This window comes from Cetorhinus maximus, chromosome 19 (genome assembly GCF_964194155.1).
Source record: "Cetorhinus maximus chromosome 19, sCetMax3.hap1.1, whole genome shotgun sequence".
NCBI lineage: Eukaryota > Metazoa > Chordata > Chondrichthyes > Lamniformes > Cetorhinidae > Cetorhinus > Cetorhinus maximus.
In genome coordinates this window covers 19,014,741-19,037,808 of record NC_135897.1, presented here as the reverse complement: position 1 = coordinate 19,037,808, position 23,068 = coordinate 19,014,741, and the positions used below count along the sequence as shown (strand labels likewise).

Below are 23,068 nucleotides of genomic sequence, written 5' to 3'. Positions count from 1 at the left end.
AAACAGCCATGTTTTTCTCATCTGCAATATTCTTATATTGAATAAACAAAAAGTGTTCAAAGAAAATGGGGAATAGCCCTATGATTTTTCTCCCTTGTTGCTTGTAGCAGTGCGCTGGAGATTAATCTTTCATTCCTGTAGACTCCAGCACAATCCTAGAGGATTGGCAACCCTATATAGAAGTGAGTTACAGAGATTAATTGAGTGTTCAGATGATTTATGTATAGAATAGTAATACCTATGAGTGAGCTACAAGTTGTAATTTCAGCTGACGGGTTTGGATGATTTATGTAGAGCGTAATATACTTGGAACTGATTACAGGCTGTTATTTTAATTGATTGACTGGTTTAGAGGAGTTGTATAGAGAATAATGCATACAGAGAGTTTTATCAGCTGGCACCTGATTAAGGGATTCGATTGAATTGGCTTGAGGGAAACAACAAGCAGGCATGGCTGGTGAAATAAAGTCTTGAGACATAAAACCTTTGGGTGGCAGTTCATGAATAGCACACAAACAGATGAAATTTTGCCGTTACTTTGAAAATTCTGGAGGCACAAAACACAGAACATGATTATTTCACAAACTTACAAATGTGAAAAAGAATAACCTAGAAAATCTCTTCTTTTTTCAATCAGTGTATTCAACTTTGCATTTTGCATCATTGAACTGCATCTGCCACACATTTGCCCAGTCCACTAACCTCCCTAAATCCTCTGGCAATCTCAAGTTTTCTTCAAGAGAGGTGCAAACATATATCCTGTGGAAAATCAATGAGACTTGCCTGTGTTACAAAGTCTAGAAAGGATCTCAGTGAGTGTTTAAGTAAACCTGCTGAGAACCTGATATTTGTCCAGCAGCATTATGCCCAGGACTGTAGCCTCATGAATGGCATAGCCTATATTTTGCGTAAGTGGAAGAACTTAGTTCAGTGAATCACTTGTGAATTCCTTGAACCTCTAATGCAAAAGCAAAATACTGCAGATACTAAAAATCTAAAGTAAAAATAAAGACTACTGGAAATACTTAGCATGTCAGGCAGCACCTGTGGAGAGAGCAGTAGGAGAGTTGATGTTAAATGCTAATGATCTTGTTTCACCTAGGTCAATGACCTGCAATGTTGACTTTTGTTTTCCTCGCCACAGATGCTGCCTTGACCTGCTGATATCTCCAGCATTTTCTGTTTTTATTCCTTGAACCTTTTGTTAAGCAAAAATTCAGTGACTCTCACTCCTATTTAGTGAAAGCTGAACCAACAACTTCATGTGGTTCGTGAATGTTAGCCGCTTGGTTTCTGAGATCAGGTTTCTATTAATTCTAATGTTTGCAGTGTGTTGAGTTATCCGTTCTATTTCTCATGTAGCACGTGAAGCCACTCTGCAGAAGATTGAAGTTATTATCAAGGAACAGTTTACAATGGAGATGAGGAACAAAGAGCATGAGATTGAGATCATAGACCAGGTAAAGGCATCAGTTGTGCTCATCACCAGTGACATTAACACTGCTACTTAGCAGATATCCCATGAAGTTATGCTTCTATTGGTTACTCTTGTAATAAAACAGTGCAGCATCCGACTAAGTGAACTACATAGGGCTGTAAATACATCTCACCTATGTCAGGCGTGCTGGACGGGAGCGGGTGGGGGGTGGGCGCGGAGCCAATCGCCACCTGTAGTCGGCTGTGTGCCACCATTTTAAGTGAGCCGGCCAATTAAGGCCTGCCCAGCGTGATGCACGGCCGGTAGCGCTCAGCACTACTTGTACAGGCGGGGGGAGAGGGAGGAACATGTGTGCGAAAGAGCGCAGCAATCTCCCTAAGGCACGGATCTGCCTCAGGGAGATTTAAGTTGATAGTAAAATTTTTTAATAAAGGAGGAAGAAAGTTATTTAAATATGTCTCATCGTGTGACAGAGCCACACGAGCTGGGATATGTTTGTGAATTGTGCAAAATTTAATTCATTATTTTATAAAACCTTCAGGAAACCTCATCCCGCCCGTGGACGAGGTTTCCTGAATAACACGAAGGCCGCTTGGGCTCTCCACCTGCCCGCCAACCTTAAGGTTGGACGGGCAGCATTGCTGAAAAGTTTAATTGGTTTTTTTAATGGTCTTAATAGGCCGTTGACAGCTCGGTGGGTGTGTAGCCACCTCTGGTGCACGTCCGCTGAACGAAACATCTAAATGATGCGTGATGACGTTGGGACACACGCTGACGGCAATATTCTGGCCTTAGATATGAAAAGACAAGTTTGGAACTACATTAGAAGATATGACAGTAGACAAGCAATGGCTAGTATCTGAAAAATTAATACTTAATTTGCAACAAATATTCATTCATTTAAGACACAAAAGCCTACAGAAAAAGTGGTCCAACAGTGGCTGATGAGAGGAGCTTAAGATGGAATTAGATCAAAGGAAGCTGCTTATTATGTTGCCAGAAAGAGTAGTAAGCCTGAGGATCGGTTCAATTTCAGAATTCATCAAAGGAGGAACCATGAAATTGTTATGGAAGGAGAAAAGAGAATATGAGAGTAGACTAGCAAAAGACCTAAAAACAGATTGTAAACACTTCCATAGATAAGTAAACAGGAATAGATTAGTGAAAATAAATGTGGGCCCATTAGAGGGAGCGACTGGTGAAATTATAATAGGGAAATGGCAGAGATATTAAACTAATACCTTGTGTGGAATTTAATGCAGGCAATGGGGTTCTTGCCTGCCTGCTGGAGAGCTGGCCGGAACCCCGTGTTGCCTCTTTTCGAGAAGGGCAGCTGCATTAAGTGCAAATCAGCCTCTTAACTGGGCAGCTGCAGGCCTTTCCTGGGATCAAGGACCCCAGGGTTGGAAGCCCTGCAGGTTGAGAGCTGCCAGCCAATTAGAGGCAGGCAGCTTTGCATTGCTCGGCGGTGCCAGCGGGGAGAGGGTGACTGCTGCCAGTAATGCACGCACCATAGGCCCAGGATCGCTGAGAGAGCCAGGTCATGGATGAGTGATGACGAGTTGGGGATCACAGGGTGGGGGTTGCAGGGGTGGGTGGTCAGCAGCAAGGGCAGGGGTGTGGGTTGCAGCAGGCCCCTCCTTCCCAATGCCAGGTCCCTCGATCAGGCACTGAGTGCTTTTGAACGAGGGACCTCTGGGAAGCCTTCAAGGGTGAATACCTGGGATGAAAGGAAAGGTTGAGCAGATTGGGCCTATAGTTATTAGAGTTTAGAAGAATGAGGTGTGATCATATTGAATCACTTAAGATTCTGAGAGGGCTTGACAAGGTAGATGCTGAGAGGATGTTTCCCCTCGTGGTGGAATTTAGAAATAGGGGGCAGTTTAAAATAAGGGGTTTCTGTGAGACTTGCTAGTCTTTGGAATTCTCTTCCACAGAAAGCAATGGGGGCTGGGTGATTGAATATATTCAAGGCTGAGTTAGGCAGATTTTTGATCGACAAGGGAGTTAAGGATTATGAGGGACAGGCAAAAAAGTGGAGTTAAGGCCACAGTCTGATCAGCCATGATCTTATTGAATGACGAAGCAAGCTTGATGGGCCGAAAAGCCTACTTCTGCCCCTATTTCTTGTGATCTTATGAATATGGATAAAGGAGAACCAGTGGATCTAGTTTCTTTGGATTTTCAAAAAGCATTTGATAAGGCACCACACAAGAAATTATTACACTGAATGTGGACTCATGGGATCAGGGGCAATATATTGCCATGCATTGAGGATTGGTTAATGGATAGAAAACAGAGTAGGAATGACTTGGATATGTTTGGATTGATGGACTGAAACTAGCAAGATATTGCAAAGATCAGTCCTTGGGCCTCAGCTACTTACAATCGATATTAATGACTTTGATGAGGGGACTGAATGTAACATATCCAAGTTTGCTGACGATACAAAGTTATATGGGAAAATAACTGATTAGGAGGATGCAAATTGGCTGCAGAGGGATTTTAGACATCTTGGGTGAGTGGGAAAGAATTATAGATAGGATACAATCTGGCAAAGTGTGATAGAAAAAATAAAAAGTCAGGATAATTTTTTGAATGGTGAAAGACTGGGAAATGTTCACATTCAGAGGTACCTGGGTGTCCTTGTACATGAATCATAGAAAGCTAACACACAGATACAGCAAGCAATTAGGAAGGCACATGGTATGTTAGCTTTATTATCAAGGGATTAGGGTAAAGAAGCATGACTACGGGATATTGGTGAGGTCACACCCAGAGTACTGTGTGCAGTTCTCCTTACCTAAGTAAAGATACACTTGCCCTAGAGTGAGTGCCATGAAGGTTCACTAGACTGGTTCCTGGCAAGAGGAGAGATTGCGTAGGCCTTTATTCCCTGGAATTTAGAAGAGTGAGAGGTGTTCTAATTGACACATATACATTTTTTGACAGGGTAGATGGTGAGAAAATGTTTCCTGTGGCTGGGGAATCTAGAACAAGGTGTCACTTCTTAGAATAATGGGTCAACCATTTGGTGCTGAGATGAAGAGAAATTTCTTCGCTCAGAGGATTGTGAACTTTTGGAATTCTCTATCCCAAAGAGCTGTGAACACTCAGTTGTTGAGTATATTCAAGGTAGAGGTTGATAGAGTATTAAGGGAAATGGGGATTATGCGGGAAGGTGGAGTTGAGGTAGAAGATCAGTCATGATTTTGTTGAATGGCAAAGGACGCTGAAAGTGCCTAATTGCTTCCTTCAACTCCTACTTCTTCTGTTTGATGCAGTGAGATCTAACAGGAGATCTAATAATTTCATAATTTCTGTACATTGTGTTCTTTTAGGATTCATATCATTTGCAGATGAGGACATTTCTAAACAGTTGCTTTACAATAAATGATTGAATATTTGCTTGTTCCTAAAGCGCCTGAATGAGGCCAGAAGGATGATGGACAAACTTCGTGCCTGCATCGTGGCCAACTACTACGCATCAGCTGTGCAGCCCAAGGTTGCTGAGGTAAGGAGGAGGAAGCAGGCAATCTGTTTGACCAGATTTTTAGTCCCACAATTTTGCCACGTGATTAAGGTGACATTCCTTGGTTCAGTTGCATGATCTTGTAATGGCTGCCAGTGGGATTACATAAAGTTGGTTGACTGTGATGGTGATCCAATCCATTCAAACCAATAATCATAAATCTGAAGTCTCGTTAATTAACTGGATCATTGAACCTGAAGGGAGAGCAGGAAATTATGTACTGCCAATTAAGTTCATGTGTGGCAGCAGTCCCTAACCCATGTGCCGTGAATGTTGCTCAAGTGTGCCATGAAATCAGAGGCTAATCGGAGAGAACCCTGAACTCTGGCTCTTTATCACTGCTTTTATGGCCTTGAACCCTGGCTTGCCACTTTTATAGCCCCAAACTCTCACTTGCTCGCTCTCGTCGCTTTTATAGCCCTGAACTCTCGCTCTATCTCACCGCTTTTATAGCCCCAAACTCTCACTCGCTCTCCCCACTTTTATAGCCCCGAATCCTCGCTCGCTCTCTCTCGCCACTTTTATAGCCCCAAACTCTCACTTTCTCTTATAGTTTTCATCTCCCCAAACACTCACTCTGTCTTGCTGCTTTTATGGCCCTGAATTCTTGTTCTCCCTCACTGCCTTTCTCGCCCCGAATTGAAACATGTACTTAAAATAAAAAAACTTTCGAGCTCAAAAACCTCCGAGCTGCAGGGCAGTGTATCTAGAGGGGTACCCAAAGATGTGCTGGGGAACCTCCTCCAGAGGTTTCAGTTAAGGGTTGCACAGCAGTTTCCTGGGAAGTTCAAACTTGCGATGGGCAATTGCCTTGCACTGGGAACCAGCCGAAAATGCGATTTAAATCCACTTCTAGCTTTTGGGTAGCCATAGCACTTACCCACCCAGACCCTCCATTGAACTCCCCCCAAGGGGGGATGGGCAATAAATGTTGGCCTAGCCAGCGATGCCCATATCCCATGAATGAATTTAAAAAGAATTTCACCAATACCCACCCCGCCAGGCCCGACTCCCAGGATCGCCTGGATTTCCAGGTAAGTAGTTTTGAGTGAAGTGGCAATCCGACACCGCCAGAAGTAGCTTTATTCGGTTTCCTTTTAAAAAATCATTGCACATGGACAAAACTGCTGCAAAAACAAGATCAACTACGTTACAATTTGTGTAGTCGCCCATGGTAACTGAAAAATGGTATTCACGTGTTTTAGTGTGAAACGAGACAACACAAAACACAAATAAGGGAAACACTGCCGGATCAAGATTCACATTTAGTATATGATATATGCAGTCATGGATAAGCTCTTGAAGAATAGAAGTGAAGAATCCAGCTCTGATTCAAATGTGGCTGAAACAACAGAAGCTCGAGATAAAAGGGAGGTTTGTGCACAGAGTGTACAGTGACAGCTACTCGGCCTTTGGGATTTTGTGGATGGGTGATGCCTCTTGCCCTGTCCCAGAAAGCCTAACTTGCAGGGAGAAGCTCTCAAATGCTGCAATGGTGCTAAGTAAGTTGAAGTGCCAATTGAAAACAAAACAGCATTCGCTTGCCAGCAAGGATACACAATACTACAAGTGTCTGAGAGAACAAAACTTAAAGCAAAATCAACGATTTGTTGTGGAATATCCAGACACTTGACACAGAGTGAGCTGTAAGCAAATCGAGCAGCAGTTTAGCAGCTTATTCAATATAAGTATGCATACAGGGGAAATACTCTCTGAGGATACTCTAGGAGACAATTCAAAGATACACAGTTTCCATCAGTTATGTATACCATCTTCGTGATACCTTACTATTAACTCACAATGCTCTTAACGTCTAGTTCGATATGTCCGCAATTATTGATGAGTTTACAAAATAATCATGGAATGACTTGACCTTTATCACAAATAACACCCACAGGTGAGTGAATCACGAGCTTTGTCTTATCTATTCTTTTGATTTACTACATTGTCCAGTCATCTGCATATCTTAGCCTGGCCTTGAATGTCACGTTCCTAAGCTTATTATGGCCTAAACCATAGGCCAGTCATCAGCTTCTTGGCCTGAAGAAAAGGTCACATTCTCTACTACATCTGTTGTAGTGTCTTTTTTTTACTGCAAACTCTTTTAAAACTTAAACCAGCAACTTGGTCAAGCCTGGGCAATCCCATGAAACACCACTTCAGTATGATGGAGTATGTGTGGGTCTCAGATAATGCGCAAGAGGTGCGTTGCATAGTGGCTGAGCATGGAGCGAAATCGAAGAAGCCGCACACTATTGCCAAAAGCCGGCATGAAAAGTATTGGAGTAATATTGGGAGCAGATGCTGCCGAAGAAAAAGACAACGTTCCCCTTTATGATAATACAATTATTGATGAAATGTCAGTTGATAATGAACAGATGTTTCAAGAGAAATTAGAAATGAGTGGAAAATTTTGCCCTGCATATTGATGATTCCACAGATATTAACGGACACTGCCAGCTTATAACCAAAGTCAGGTATGTTGACGGGGATTCCATTAAAGAGAATATCTTCTTTTGCAAACAATTGCCCAGTCATGCAACCAGAGAGGAAATCTTTCTAGTCACAACTGCTTATCTGGAGAAAAGCAATCTTAACTGGACCAGGTGCAATAGTGTCTGCACTGACGGTGCTTCACGAGGTTTGTTGTAACAATTCAGGTATGTGGCTTAAGAGAGAATTTAGCAGCATGGATAGAAAATGGCACTGAAAGATGAACAGGGACTTAAGGATTCAAATGCATAATTTCATGAAATTGTAGGTACAGGTAGGTAAGGTTATGAGGAGAGACTCAAGATGCTGTGACTGTTTCCACTAGACCAGAGAAGACTAAGGCAGAATTTAATAGAGATTGTTGAAATTATGATGGTGATAGCGTGATTTTTCTCTGGTTGTGAGTCAGAAAGGAGGGCAATCAATTTAAAATTATTGCTAAGGACATAGATGTTAGGAGATATTTATTTGTGCAACAGGTACTTTGGAGCACAGAATGCTTTACTGCAGTCAATGGCTGAATCGGAGACTGTTGCATCTTTGAAGAAAAAAATCAGGACAAGTATTTGAAGCAGAAAAAGATACAGGGCTATGGGAGTGAGTAGGTAGGTGGGATTAGTTTCAGATTGCTCTGGCAAAATGCCAGCACAACATGATAGACGAAATTGCCGCCTCCTGTGCTGTACATGTCTATTGTTTGTGGACCGTGGCCCTTTGCCCTATATTTCCCGTTAAAATAAAAGGACCCTTAATGAGTGTGGGTTTCAACCAGCCCTGTTTTTGTAGAGTGATAAGCTATTGCAAATTATGACCTAGAATTGGTGCCATGGTCACAGTCAAGATGTGACAGTCGCTTTGATAGCTAATTCAATCAAAGTTTGATAGGCCACTTCATGCTCCGTGACAAATGAAAGGCCTCTCGATAATCAAAGGATCATCTTGCGGTCTTGAGTTTCCCATTTTCTGTGTTGGAAACCATATGCTGTCTGAGAATTCACCTGCAACAATTAGCCATCACCGAATGTATCCATAAACTTGTTGAGGTGCTAAAAGAATTTAAGACTCTTTCTTCTATTTTAAACAGGCGATCCACTTTATATGTAGCGTAAGTTTAGTTATTGTACTTAGAGTTTTGCTGGTCTGTCTGACTTTTGTATATCATAGAATCACAGTGCAGAAGAGGCCCTTCGGCCCATCGAGTCTGCACCGACACGTGAGAAACACTTGACCTACCTACCTAATCCCATTTACCAGCACTTGGCACATAGCCTTGAATGTTATGACGTGCCAAGTGCTCATCCAGGTACTTTTTAAAGGATGTGAGGCAACCCACCTCCACCACCCTCCCAGGCAGTGCATTCCAGACCGTTACCACCCTCTGGGTAAAAAAGTTTTTCCTCACATCCCCCTAAAACTCCTGCCCCTCACCTTGAACTTGTGTCCCCTCGAGACTGACCCTTCAACTAAGGGGAACAGCTACTCCCTATCCACCCTGTCCATGCCCCTCATAATCTTGTACACCTCGATCAGGTCGCCCCTCAGTCTTCTCTGCTCCAATGAAAACAACCCAAGTCTATCCAACCTCTCTTCATAACTTAAATGTTTCATCCCAGGCAACATCCTGGTGAATTTCCTCTGCACCCCCTCCAGTGCAATCACATCCTTCCTATAATGTGGCGATCAGAACTGCACACAGTACTCCAGCTGTGGCCTCACCAAGGTTCTATACAACTCCAACATGACCTCCCTACTTTTGTAATCTATGCCTTGGTTGATAAAGGCAAGTGTCCCATATGCCTTTTTCACCTCCCCACTAACGTACCCATTTTCATTTTTATCATTCTGGTTTTAAAATAAATCTGACTTTGCAATTTAGCCTGAAAATTGTGGTTTGAGTGTGATATTTTTCCCACTTAGTGAGGTGAAAGAAGATGGTGAGTATCTCATATATTCTCCAATCTGTGACAATTGTGATTCAGTTTAATTATTAGGCCTGGGCTATGTTTACATGAATGCATGACACAGAATAAGGAATTTAGTTTAACTTTTTACTATAATTCTTTGGATTTTAAAACCCAATCTGAGCTCATTAATCACTTGCCTCCACTTCACCTCATTTTCTTTCCTGACCTTTTTTCTAACCTTGGTGTCCTATCACCTTGGTCCTTTGCTGCTCCAGTAATACCTTTAAGCTATTTCTTTGATATTTTTGAGACATTGAAATGGCTTTAACTTGAGAATATGAAGTTGTTTAGGTAAATTTACTTAATTGGTTAAATTGCCAGAAAGTGTTTGCAGATATTACTTTCTGAAATAATGTGAAATTCTTTTTAGTTATACAGTGTCTTTTTGCATTGACAGTATCGTCCTTAGTCAGGACAATGGGACTGCCTTCATTGCCATTTCTTGGTTGAGGTGTTGGGACCACCATTAATGTTTGCTGAGAGAGATGACCTCCTTTAGTTTAACCTTGCTTTCCTGAACATCGACTAAACTGGGCTGTTTGATTTTTTCAGGGTCCAAAGCCGTACGATCCGACTGTTTTCAATCACCCAGTCATCAAGAAATTTCTAGAATCTCCTTCACGATCATCGTCCCCAGCCAATCAACGATCTGAAACTCCATCCGCCAACCAATCGGAAACAGATTCGGTCACTCACCAACCAGACACCTTTTTGGACAAAGAGAGCGAGCAGGAACAGCTAACTCAAGCATGTGAGGGCATTCAGTCTGACCGATCCGAGAAAAGAGCAGGGCAGAACACTAGCCAGGTACAGTGATGAGGGGCGAATCCCTCACTGTGTAGGGAGAGTATACGTGAGGCTCTATAGCATTGCTTCCTGACCTTGGATAGGCAAGTGGTAATGGAAGCTACAGCTGGCCCCAATCACCTTGACCTGCAAAAAGCTGCCAGGTTCCCAATCTTGATTGCTGGAAAGTGGGTGTGTGGGCATCAAGAGAAGCCTGGTGTCTGCAGTCAAACAGCCTGCCCACAGGCTCACACAACAAGTGATCACTTGCACAAGCTAGTAGAGGGCATTGGAACCTGGGAATTATCAACATCTTAAGGAGAATAAAGTGGTTGCAAAATGGAGCTGTGCGTGGTTGTCATTCCACTATGCTGAGATGCCAGTCTCACTGCTCTGGCGTGGAATGGGGGGAGGTGGCAAGTAGAGCTACGCAGTGAGGTTATGAGAATCAGCAGTTTTATCCATAGTTGGCTGGTGTGAAGACCAGCTACCCATGTTGGCTATTGATTGGGATTGGCTGGCTCTGTTGGAGGTCAGTAGTCCAAGGAGATTGGAAGAGGCAGTGGGGAAAAAGCAGTGGTAAGGAGATGGAAATGGGAAGACAATACACCGTCGAACAAAATAGAGTGACTCATCTCATTGTTTTCTGTTCCTGTCTTTCCTAGGATACCTTTGGAGTTCCAACCCAACAGGAGATAGAACAACGGTGCACCTACCTCACCACCAGTGAAGATCCTTCACGCCTTTACGTCAAAAAGACAATTGTCGTTGGCAACGTTTCAAAGTCAGTGCTTGGTTCTTCTTGGCATCTGTCTCTAACTCTCAATGTTTTGCATTTCTTTGCCTTGCCTTCTGACCCCCTTCTCCCCCCCCCCACACCCCCTCCCCCCTTATGAAAGTGGAAGTGTAACTGAGGGTGATCAGAATATAACATAAGTATAAGGTGTGATGTTCTGTAATCTGTTCACTGTGAACAGAACTCCACAGTAACTTTGACAGAGAAACCTTGGAGAGCCCAGAGAAAAGGCAAAATTAGCAATTCTCCAGATTTTCCACGGATCCTCTGCTAAAGTTACAGTGAACTGTAGAGCCATGCGGAACTTAAGATAAAAACCTGCGGCAGAGAGCCAAAGGAAAGCTTTCAAAGGAAAGCAAGTAGGTGATTGGTGGGTATCTCTTCCATGTCTCTTTTGATTGGCCAAGTGGTTTAAATCAGGAGACGTTATTACAGCTGAAGAGCACAGTTAAGAAATTCACTTTAAAAATATTTAACATCCAAATTAATTAATTAAATAGAATAGAGATGGCTGGGCAGGAATATGATGCAGCTGTAATATGTGGGAGCTGGTGGATGCCGGTGCGATCCATGGTGACCACATCTGCAGCAAGTGTTGGCTGCTCAAGGAATTTCAGCTCAGAGCTGATGAGCTGGAGTCCAAGCTGTGGACACTGAGACACATCAAGTAGGGGGAGAGTTACCTGGACACTGTTTCAGGAGGCAGTGACATCCCTTAGATCAATTACATCAAATTTGGACCGTGGTCAGAGACAGGAGGCTGTGACGCGAGTGAGGCAGGTATGGGGATCCAGAATTTAGCTTTGGAGGAGCCTCAGCCAGTGCCTTTGTCCAATAGGTGTGAGGTTCTTGCTCCCAGTGTGGACGAGAGCACAGACTGCAGGGAGGTTGAGCGAACTGACCACACACCGTGGCACAGAGCGCCATTCAAGTGGGGGGAGAAAAGAGAAATGTAGTAGTAATAGGGGGTAGCATAGTTAGAGGAGTATATACTGTCTTGCAGCAAAGACAGAGAGTCCCAAAGGCTGTGTTGCCTACCTGGTGCCAAGGTTAAAGACACCTCTTCTGGGCTGGAGAGGAACTTGGAGTGGGAGGGGAAGGATCCAGTTGTCATGGTCCCAACAACATAGGTAGGACTAGGAAGGAGGTTCTGCTGAGGGACTACGAGCAGCTGGGGGCTAAATTAAAAAGCAGAACCACAAAGATAATTTCCAGACTACTACCTGAGCCTCGTGCAAATTGACGTTGGGTAAATAAGATTAGAGAAGTAAATGAGTGGCTCAAAGATTGGTCTGGGAGAAATGGGTTCCGATTCTTGGGGCACTGGCACCAGTACTGGGGAAGGAGACAGCTGTTCCGTAGGACGGGCTTCATTTGAACCATGCTGGGACCAGTTTCCTGGCGAACCTGTAACTACAGTTGTAGATAGGACTTTAATGTAATTAGTGGGGGGGAGGGTTCAATTGAAGGGAAGTTTAAAAAATCAAAAAGAAACAAGAGAGCAGAGGTGCAGGGTGGTGAAGAGGCAAACAATAATCAAAGTGTGACAGGAAGGGGCAGAAAATATAAGCAGAAGAGTGCAGCAGAAATTAGAACCAGAATGAACAATAATGGTAAAAAGTCAAAGCTTAAGGCTCATTGTCTGAATGCACGCAGAATGTAACAAAATAGATGAGTTGACGGCACAAATAGAAATAAATGAATATGACTTGATAGCTATTACAGAGTCGTGGTTGTAAGGTGACCAAGACTGGGTACTCAATATTCAAGGGTATTTGACGTCCAGAAAATAGACAAAAGGGAAAAGCAGGTGGGGTAGCTTTGTTAAGAGAAAGGTATCAGTGCGCTGGCGAGTAGTGATATAGGTGCAATAGATCCTGATGTGGAATCAGTTTGGGTGGAAATAAGGAATAGCAAGGGGAAGAAATCACGGGTGGGAGTCGCCTATAGGCCCCAGAAGAGTTGTCTCACTGTAGGACAAAGTATAAATCGGGAAATAATGGAGGCATGTAAGAAGGGTGCTGCAGTTGTCATGGGTGATTTTAATCTGCATATTGACTGGACAAATCAGATTGGCAGGGGTGACATGGAAGATGAATTTGTGGAGTGCATCAGGGATTGTTTCTTAGAGCAATATGTTGCAGAACCTACCCGGGAACAGGCTATTTTAGATCTAGTAATGTGTAATGAGGTGGGATTAATAAGATATATTGTAGTTAAGGATCCTCTAGGGGGTAGCGATCACAACATGGTAGAATTTCAAATTCAGCTTGAGGGCGAGCAACTCGGATCTCAAACCAGGGACCTCAACATAAATAAGAGCAATTACAGAGGTATGAAGAAAGAGTTGTCTAAAGCGGGCTGGGAAAGTAGACTAAGGGGAAGGATGAGCCGTGGCAGACATTTAAGCAGACATTTCATAAAGCTCAGCAAAAATTTATCCCGGTCAAAAAGGACTCAATGAGAAGGATGAACCACCCGTGGTTAACGAAGGTGGTCAAGGAAAGTATCCAACCAAAAACTAAGGCATACAAAGCAGCGGAAACTAGTGGTAGGCCAGGGGATTTGGAATTTTTTAGGAACCAGCAGCAGATGACTAAAAAGCTAATAAAAAGGGAGAAAATTAATTATGAAAGTAAATTGGCAAGAAATATAAAAACAAACAAGAGTTTCTGATGGTATATAAAAGGAAAGAGAGTAGCTAAAGTGAGCATGGGACCCTTGGAGGATGCAACTGGATAACGGGGAACAGGGAAATGGCAGATAATTTAAACCAATATTTTGCATCGGTCTTCACGGTGGAGGACACTGTAAACATCCCAAAGATATCAGATAAGCAAGGAGCTAATGGGAGGAAAGATCTTGTAACAGTCTCTATCACGAGGGACAAAGTATTTGACAAACTAATGGAACTAAAAGCAGGCAAGTCACCAGGACCTGATGGCCTACATCCAAGGGTTTTAAAGGAAGTGGCTGCAGAGATAGTGGAGACATTGCTCCAAATATTCCAGAACGCACTGGATTCCAGAAGGATCTCAGTGGATTGGAAAACTGCTAATGTGATGCCCCTGTTCAAGAAGGGGGGGAGACAAAAAGCAAGGAACTATAGGCCAGTCAGCCTAACATCTCTCATTGGGAAAATGCTAGAGTCCATTGTTAAGGAAGAAACAGCAGGACATTTAAAAAAGTTTAATGCAATCAAACAGAGTCAACATGGTTTTGTGAAAGGGAAATCATGTTCGATAAATTTGCTAGAGTTCTTTGAGGATATACCAAGCAGAGTTGTTAAAGGGGAACCGGTAGATATAGTGTTTTTGGATTTCCAGAAGGAATTTGATAATGTTCCACATTAAAGGTTATTGCACAAGATCGGAGCTCACAGTATTGGGGGTAATGTATTAGCATGGATTGAAGATTTTTAACGGACAGAAGACAGAGAGCTGGGGTTAATGGGTCTTTTTCAGGATGGAAAGACGTAACTAGTGGAGTGCCACAAGGATCAGACCTAGGGCCTCAATTATTTACTATCTATATTAATGACTTGGAGGAGGGGGCAGAGTGTAATGTATCCAAATTTGCTGACGATACAAAAATAGGTGGGAGGGCATGTTGTGATGAGGACATAAGGAATCTGCAAAGGGACATAGGTAAGTTGAGTGAGTGGGCAAAAGTTTGGCAGATGGAGTTTAATGTAGGAAAGTGTGAGATCATGCACTTTGGTAGGGAGAATCAAAAGGCAAACTATTATTTAAATGGAGAGAGACTTCAAAAAAGTGCAGCACAGAGGGATCTGGGTGTTCTTGTGCATGAAACACAAAAAGTTAGCATGCAGGTGCAGCAAGTAATTAAGAAGGCAATTGAATTTTGGTCTGTATTGCTAGGGGGTTGGAGTTTAAAAATAGGGAAGTCTTGTTACAACTGTACAGGGTGTTGGTGAGGCCGCACCTGGAGCACCAGGTACAGTTTTGGTGCCCGTATTTAAGAAAGGATATCCTGGCATTGGAGACAGTTCAAAAGAGATTCACCAGGCTGATTCCTGGGATGAAGGGGTTGATTTACCATGAACGGCTAAACAAGTTAGGCCTTTATTCATTAGAGTTTAGAAGAATAAAGGGTGACCTTATTGAAATGTACAAAATTCTGAAGGGGCTTGACAGGGTAGATGTTGAGAAGATGTTTCGACTAGTGGGGGATCCTCGAACTAGGGCACATAGTTATAGAATAAAACTGAGATGTGAAGGAATTTCTTCTCTCAGAGGGTAGTGAATGTCTGGAATTCTCTACCCAAGAGAGGTAGAGGCTAGGTCACTGAAAGTATTTAAAGAGGAGGTAGATAGATTTTTGGAATATCGGGGAGTTGAGAGCAATGAGGAGTTGGCACGAAAGAAGAGCTGAGGCTTGGGGCAGATCAACCATGATCTTATTGAGTGGCGGGGCAGGATTGAGGGGCTGAATGGCCTACTGCTATTTCTTATGTTGTTATGTAAGCCCCTCGACATCTGTATGCATATGTTTATGTGATATAATACGTATATATTTCCATGCATTCTCAAGGGCAATTAGGGATGGGCAATAAATGGTGGTCCAGCCAGCGAAGCCCATAACCCATGAATGAATAAATATTTTTTTAAAAATTAGGGGTCAGAATAGCAAAATGCTAACTGAAGTGATTGAATGGTGAAACAGCTCAGTAGGTTGAATTGCCTACTTCTGCCTTTTCTTATTCTTTCACGGGATGTGGGTGTCACTGGCTAGGTCAGCATTTATTGCCCATTTTTAATTGTCCTTGAGAAGGTGGTGTAGGTACACCCACAGTGCTGTTAGGGAGGGAGTTCCAGGATTTTGATCCAGCGACAGTGAAGGAACGGCGATATATTTCCAAGTCAGGACGGTGTGTGGCTTGGAGGGGAATTTGCAGGTAGTGGTGTTGCCAGGGATATGCTGCCCTTGTTCTTTGAGGTGTTAGAGGTCACGGGTTTGGAAGGTGCTATTGAAGGAGCCTTGGTGAGTTCCTGCAGTGCATCCTGTAGATGGTACACACTGCTGCCATTGTGTATTGGTGGAGGAGAGAGCAGATGTTGAGAATGGTGGCTGGGATGCCAATCAAGTGGGCTGCATCGCCCTGGATGGTATTAAGCTTCTTGAGTGTTGGAGCTGCACTCATCCATTTCTTATACTGGACTACCCAGTGAATTGTAAAGCCCACTGTAACATTTGTGAATTTATATTCCACATTTCTGGTTATATGTTACAAAATTCAATCAATTTTTAAAAACTTATTCATGTTATCTAGGCACTGAAAGTAATGAGTCTGTTGCTGTTCATCCGTCCCTTTCCCAGCCCCTGTGCTAATTCCTGTTCCCATTCTTGGTCCTTGGTCGAATTTTGCTCTTTGTCTCTTCAAGATTGTCTCTTTAATTGATTGTTTAATTGTTATTTTACAGGTATATTCCCCCAGACAAGAGGGAGGAGAATGATCAGTCCACCCACAAGTGGATGGTTTATGTGCGAGGTTCACGGAAGGAGCCCACGATTGACCATTTTGTGAAGAAGGTTTGGTTCTTCCTACATCCCAGCTACAAGCCAAATGACCTGGTGGAAGTTAGGTATGGTTCAGTATCTCATCTTGAGCGTCACTGCTGCTCGGGGTTAGGCAACCTGATTGAATTGTTTAAAATCAGGTTGAAATCAGGAGGGTGGCAGTTGGGTAGTTTGTGCAGAACCAGGGCCTGTGAATTGTATTATACCAAAGCTAACACAGGGCCAAAGGGTAACGAACTGTGTACCTTAATTAAAATTACTGAAAGTTATGAATAGCATTTATTGCTCAATGATTGTGGAGTAGATTTTTTTTTGGTTGAAACAAATTGATTTGTTTCCATGCCCCTTGATTATATAGCAAGGTTGTTTTTATTTAGTAAGAGTAAGACTTTAGCTGAGCATCACTTGTATTGCATCCTCTCAGAAACACGTGGATATTTGGTAGCCAGACTCATGAGGAACAGCACTGATAGATTGGCGCAAGAAAGCATGTCAGCATCAAGCATGAGCTCAATACAGAATAAAGTTCCCTCGACGTTGCCCCATCAAACATTCTCATCTCAGGCACAGCACTGGTTAGACAACAGAATAAAGCACCTTCAATACTGCCCCTGCAAACATTTGAAGGCCAGGGACAGCACAAACGCAGCCAATTCCAGGACTTTGGTTCATAGCGACCTTTGGGCACCTGAAGCACACATGCTGTCTGTCCTTTTTCAGCACATTCCTAGTGAACAGAGCTTTTGTAATTTTTTTTGACTGCAAAACTCAGAGTTTGTTGTCAGGTTCAGTAGATGGTGGAACAGTGAGTAATAAGCCATATGAAACACATTGGCAGTGTTTTGTTGTTGTCATCTGAATGATATTTAGTGTTGAATGATTTTCTTTTTGGTTTTTATTTTCTGATTAGTGAACCACCATTTCACCTGACCAGACGAGGCTGGGGTGAATTCCCCGTTCGCATTCAGATCCACTTCAGGGACCTGCGCAACAAGAGAATAGACATCATCCACCAGCTGAAGGTACCGCAGTGTTTGGGTGAAGCTATGCCCCAGACATATTTATATTTTCTCAATCTGTGTGCTGCAGTTAACAACACAAATTGGGCTCGAAACAGGGGGGAACAATAATTTTATCACTGTGATCAGTCAGGATGCTGGGGCAAAAGAGCTTTCAGGACTGAGATCAATATATTTTTATGAGGTAAATGTATCAAGAGATATCTAATTGAATAGTGGAGCAGGTTTGAGGAGCTGAATGATTTACTCCTGTTTCTTTTTCTTATGTTCTCAGTATCTAGCTCCGATTACAGCAATGTTATGCAGTCTCCTCAGCTAGGGTTTAATTGGAGAGCGTTTTCAAAACCAAGAACTCAAAATAACGTGTGCACGTTCAAAAATGGCTTATCCCTAGCCGGTAGTGAGCCTCCACTGCCCCCCCACCCAATACTGTTTGTTTGTGTGTGTGTGCACGCGCCACGCCTCAAGCCAATAATGTGTAGGCGCCCCCCCCAACCTCCACAGTAGTGTGTTTGTCCTTTTTGCTCCCTAACTGAAACATTTTTGGTTGTGACAAACTGAGTGCAGTTTGCCCCTCCTTCCCACTTTGATAATCATAGAATAAATGGGAAGAAAATGTACATGAATATGAAAAAAATCAAATTCTTATTCTAAAATTCTCCTCATTTTTGATTTTGTTTTGTTTTGAACTCTGTTAGCTACTCTCATTGTCCTGAAGATCCCCTGTCTGAGGAGTAAATATTAATCTTTGGCCCAAGTCTTGTTGTTATCACCAATTAGTTGAGGCCTGTGATACACTAATCCCTCTGAAGTTAATTTTATTTCTTTTAAATTATTAGGTGTCACTTGGTGGCACCCACGCCTTTGAGTCAGAAGGATTTGGATTGAAGTCACATACCACAGTCTTCAGTACATAACCTAGGCCATATTCTAGGTGAGGGAGTGTTGCATGTCAGAGGTGTCATCTTTCAGATGAGATATTAAACTGGACCTGTCCCCTCAGATGGGTGTAAAAGGCAATTGAACTGAAGAGTATTTTGGGAAGGTTGCAGAGGTCATGAGTCCACAAAACAAAATTGCCAGTGTTTGCCTTGTATGATCACGGGGGATGTGGAATCCAGTAAGTGTCACTGTGATGAAGGGTGCTTCCCTTACATGAGCTCCACATTTTGAGAAGGATATGAAAGCATTAGAGAGGATGTGGAAAAGATTCACGAGAATGTCCCTCAAACCTGCAACCACCAGTTATGTGGATAGATTGGAGAAGCCAGGGTTGTTCTCTTCAGAGAAGAGAATGTTATGGGGAGATTTGATAGACATGTAAAAATCATGAGGGGTCTGGATAGAGTAGATAGGGAGAAACTGTTCCTTTTGACAGAAGGGTTGAGAACCAAAGGACACTGATTTAAGGCAAATAGCAAAAGAACCAAAGGCGACTCATGGGAAAACGTTTTTACACAGCGAGAGGCTGGGATCTGGAATGCACTACCTCAGAGTGCAGTGGAGGCAGATTCAATTATGGCTTTCAAAGAAGAATTGCATCATTATCTGAAGAGAAAAAAAATTGCCAGACTATGGGTAAAAGGCGGGTGAGTGGGACGAGCCGAATTGCTGTTTAAGAGAGTTGGCATAGACACAACTGGCTGAGTGGCCTCCTTCTGTGTTCTAACCGTTCTACAATTCTATGTACTGTGTTAAAGTCAGTTTACACAGACATTCTGGGTAGAGAACGAGAGAGCGGGAGTGGAAAATGCTGGTCTGTGTGTAGAGCTTGCCCTCATGGGACATTGCAAGGTTAGATTCCAGTGTGCACAGAAATGGGGACAGGTGTATGAACACCGCAGCACACTCTGAGCATGGCTCCTCAGTGTCTCCTTGTTTTGAGTGTGGCTGCTTAGTGTCAATGTGGCTCCTCACCACGAGCGTGGCAGCATGTTGTAAACCTGGCTCCATGTTGTCAGTGGTCCAGATTTCGGTTTCTGAGTAGAATGAGTGCCACAGTTAGGCAGCCTATAAGCAGCAAATTAAGCATAAAGGGTATTATTCAGACATGATGGAGAGAACCGTATATCTTTGCTTGTTGTAATTAGATTGACTATACAGAATAGTACAGCACTCTTTCCCATAATGTTACTCAAAGGCATGTGCACTCCTCCTGCTCACATCATTAGGGAGTGGTGAAACAGTGTAAAGTCAATTTTATTCTGTATCTAACCTGACCTGAGAGTGTTTAATGGGGAAGTTTGAAGAAAGCTTTACTCTTCAATTAGGTTAGTATTGGAATAGAATATAAAGCAGTCCCAACTCAAGTACACTATGGGTTACATGCAAAATAAATCTCCCTCTCCAGTACCCCGTCAATCTCTCCCAGGAGAAATATAATTTGGGACAGATATCAGAATAAAGCTCCTTCGATACTGTCCTAATGGGCATTTCTAAATGAGGTATAGTGCAGATTAGATGTAATGAAGAAAAAAAATTGTATTTATATGACAAGTTTACACCCTCAGGATTCCCCATAGTACTTCACAGACAATGAAATGATTCTGCAATGTAACTCCTATTGTAATGGTTGCCAGTTTTCTCTGAGCAAGCTCCCACAAACAGCAATCAGTCTGTTTTTGATTGCGGTGGTTGAGGTATAAATATTTCACAAGACATCAGATGGATTCCCTGCTGTTTTTTGAGTATTGCTATAGGATCTTTTATTTCTTCGTAACCATATAAAAGATTGCACCTCTGAGACCTCCAGTATGTACTGGTGTCAACCTAGATGCTGTGCTCATGTCCTGGGATGGAGCTTGAATCTATGACCTTGCTGAGAGATGAGAGTGCTACCACAGAGACAAGCTGGCATGATATGACCACTATATGAAGCTCCTTCTACACTGATTCATTGAGTGCTTCCAAGTTACACAAAGTAGATACAATATGAAGCTTCTCCTGCTGTATCTCAAGTAAATTGATTCAGCGCTCTTCTAGTGCGACATTTCAATCTCCGGCACCAAGCATCATCTGGGTTCAATTCCCAAATTGGGGCCTGTATTAGGCTTGTGATTGAGACTTACTTTACAGCCTGCCTGCATAGAGAAGAGAATTTAGACCTAAATTTTTGCCCATACCTACTCACTGAGTGGGAAATCTAGCTCGCTAACAGAGCATTAGTTTGGGCTGGATCTGATGTGAGGTACCAGAGGTGACTGACCCACTATTGTACTCAGTTCCCTTACCACCATTTTCTTTTTGCAGTGCTCATGTTGAATGGACACAGCTGTCTTTCACCTTACTAATCTGAGTTTAATGTTTCTTTCCACAGCTGGATAGAACGTATACAGGCTTGCAGACACTTGGTGCAGAAACGGTATGCTTTAATCTCTGTCCCTTGTTCGCACTCTCTCTCTTTCTCTCTCTTTATTTCTCTCTCCTTTTTCCTCTGTAGCTTCCTCTTTCTTTTACTCCACTTGGTTCTTTCAGCTGTGAGGCCGCTGACACCTTGGGGTCCGATTTCATGCAACCATTGCTCAGGCATGAACCTAGACAATGAGTGTGGGTCATCTGCCCAACACTGAGGAAATCACAGCCAAGACCAAATTGTACATTCGCAGCAAGAGTCTGTGTAAGGGGATCAGGAGGAAGAATCGCCTTTGGGATTTTCTTCATTCCACTCCACTGCTGTTGGGCTGACAGCTTCTCGCTTGAAGAATTAAATCTTTCATTTATATTAACAACTTAGGAATTACTGTGTATGATAATTAGTTGAATGCTTAACCCAAAGAGACTTTCCTCTGACCAGTTTCATAGTGCTGATGTTAGCTTCAAATTCAAGCTTAAATAAAGAGTCTAGCTTCCCCTTTAAATTAGTGGTGGGCCAGCTAATATCACCAACATCATTTCTGGACGTGTGGGTCAGGATTTTATGGCCCCGCCGCGGCGTGTCTCCCCCCGGCAGATGTTGGCGAGCCATTTAAATCTCCATTCATTTTGGCAGAACCATATTATCCCACTGGGCAGGAGGGGCCGTAAAATCCTGGCCATGGAGTGTAGCCTGGCAATGGCTCAATTTTAAAATTCTCATCCATGTTTTGAAATTCATGGCCTCACCCCTCGTTCTGTCTGTAATCTCCTCCAGGGCTAAAACATTCCCAGGTCTCTACATTGCTCCAAGTCTGGTCACTTGAATCTCCGATTTTCATTGCCCCACCATTGATGGCTGTGTCTTCATCTGTCTAGGTTCTAAGCTCTGGAATTCCCTTCATAAACTTTTTGCTTTCGTTTGAACTATTTTCTTTTTTAAACCTCTCCATCTCTCTCACCCCATCTAAGATGCTCCATAAAATGTATTTTATCCAATTCATCCAATTTTGTGATCACTGGCCCTATTGTATCTTTATGTGGCTTGGCGTCAAATTGCGTTTGCTAATTCTCCTGACATTTTGCAATAGGAAAGGCACTATATAAATGTAAGCTATTTTGAATATTTCTCTGGTTAGATTGTAGCCCATTCCTGCACTCACACTGGCTCTGTGCATCTTTCTGTCTCTTGTCTGTCTTATTTGAAAAGTTGTTTTTTGAGCATTGTAATGACTGTGTTCTCTCTATGTTCCCCTTGGAACAGGTGGTAGACGTTGAACTGCACCGTGACTCTCTTGGGGAGGACTACCTTCCCACAGCGCTGCCTCCTTCTGGCTCCTCTGCAGTACTTCTGTCTTCATCCTCCTCCTGCAGCAGGGCTCCTCAGTCTGTCACCCCTTCACAATCTGCAAAATCCTCCACTCCCCCAGTGACATCAGCGGGAGGAGTTCACGTGTCTGCCGCGGCTTTGAACTCTGTTTCTGGAAAGCAGTCACATGATTCTCTGGGATTCACTTCAGAGAAAGGTAAGATGGGTCTTGCATCACTTGTAAGCCCCACACATCTGTGTGCAAACCCCATACCAAACATGGAGATACACGTGAGTATGTACAACCCAAAACCAAACTTCACTAAACACTTGACATTCAATGGCATTACCATCACTGAATCCCCCACTATCAATATCCTGGGGGTTATCATTGACCAGAAACTGAACTGGACTAGCCATATAAATACTGTGGCTACAAGAGCAGGTCAGAGGCTAGGAATTCTGCGGAGAGTAACTCACCCCTGACTTCTCAAAGCATGTCCACCATCTACAAGGCACAAATCAGGAGTATGATGAAATACCCTCCACTTGCCTGGATGAGGGCAGCTCCAACAACACTCAAGAAGTTTGACACCATCCAGGATAAAGCAGCCCACTTGATTGGCACCCCATCCACAAACATTCACACCCGTCACCGCCGATGCACGGTGGCAGTAGTGTGTACCATCTACAGGCTGCACTGCAGGAACTCACCAAGGCTCCATAGGCACCGCCTTTGAAACCCATGACTGCTACCATCTTGAAGGACAAGGGCAGCGGATAGATGGGAGCAGCACCACCTGGAAGTTCTCCTCCAAGCCACTCACCATCCTGACTTG

At 43.2% G+C, this 23,068-nt stretch overlaps 1 protein-coding gene across 1 annotated transcript in view; it reads left to right on the top strand.

Annotated features, from left to right (window-relative positions):
* yeats2 (YEATS domain containing 2) overlaps positions 1–23,068 on the top strand; it is a 45,564-nt gene that overhangs the window by 7,628 nt on the left and 14,868 nt on the right. The window contains exons 3-10 of the mRNA XM_078564632.1: positions 1,363–1,460; positions 4,860–4,952; positions 9,980–10,234; positions 10,879–10,997; positions 16,454–16,615; positions 17,461–17,572; positions 20,886–20,930; positions 22,185–22,446. Of these exons, the coding sequence (XP_078420758.1) occupies positions 1,363–1,460; positions 4,860–4,952; positions 9,980–10,234; positions 10,879–10,997; positions 16,454–16,615; positions 17,461–17,572; positions 20,886–20,930; positions 22,185–22,446 (1,146 nt within the window). The remainder of the gene's footprint in view (positions 1–1,362; positions 1,461–4,859; positions 4,953–9,979; positions 10,235–10,878; positions 10,998–16,453; positions 16,616–17,460; positions 17,573–20,885; positions 20,931–22,184; positions 22,447–23,068) is intronic.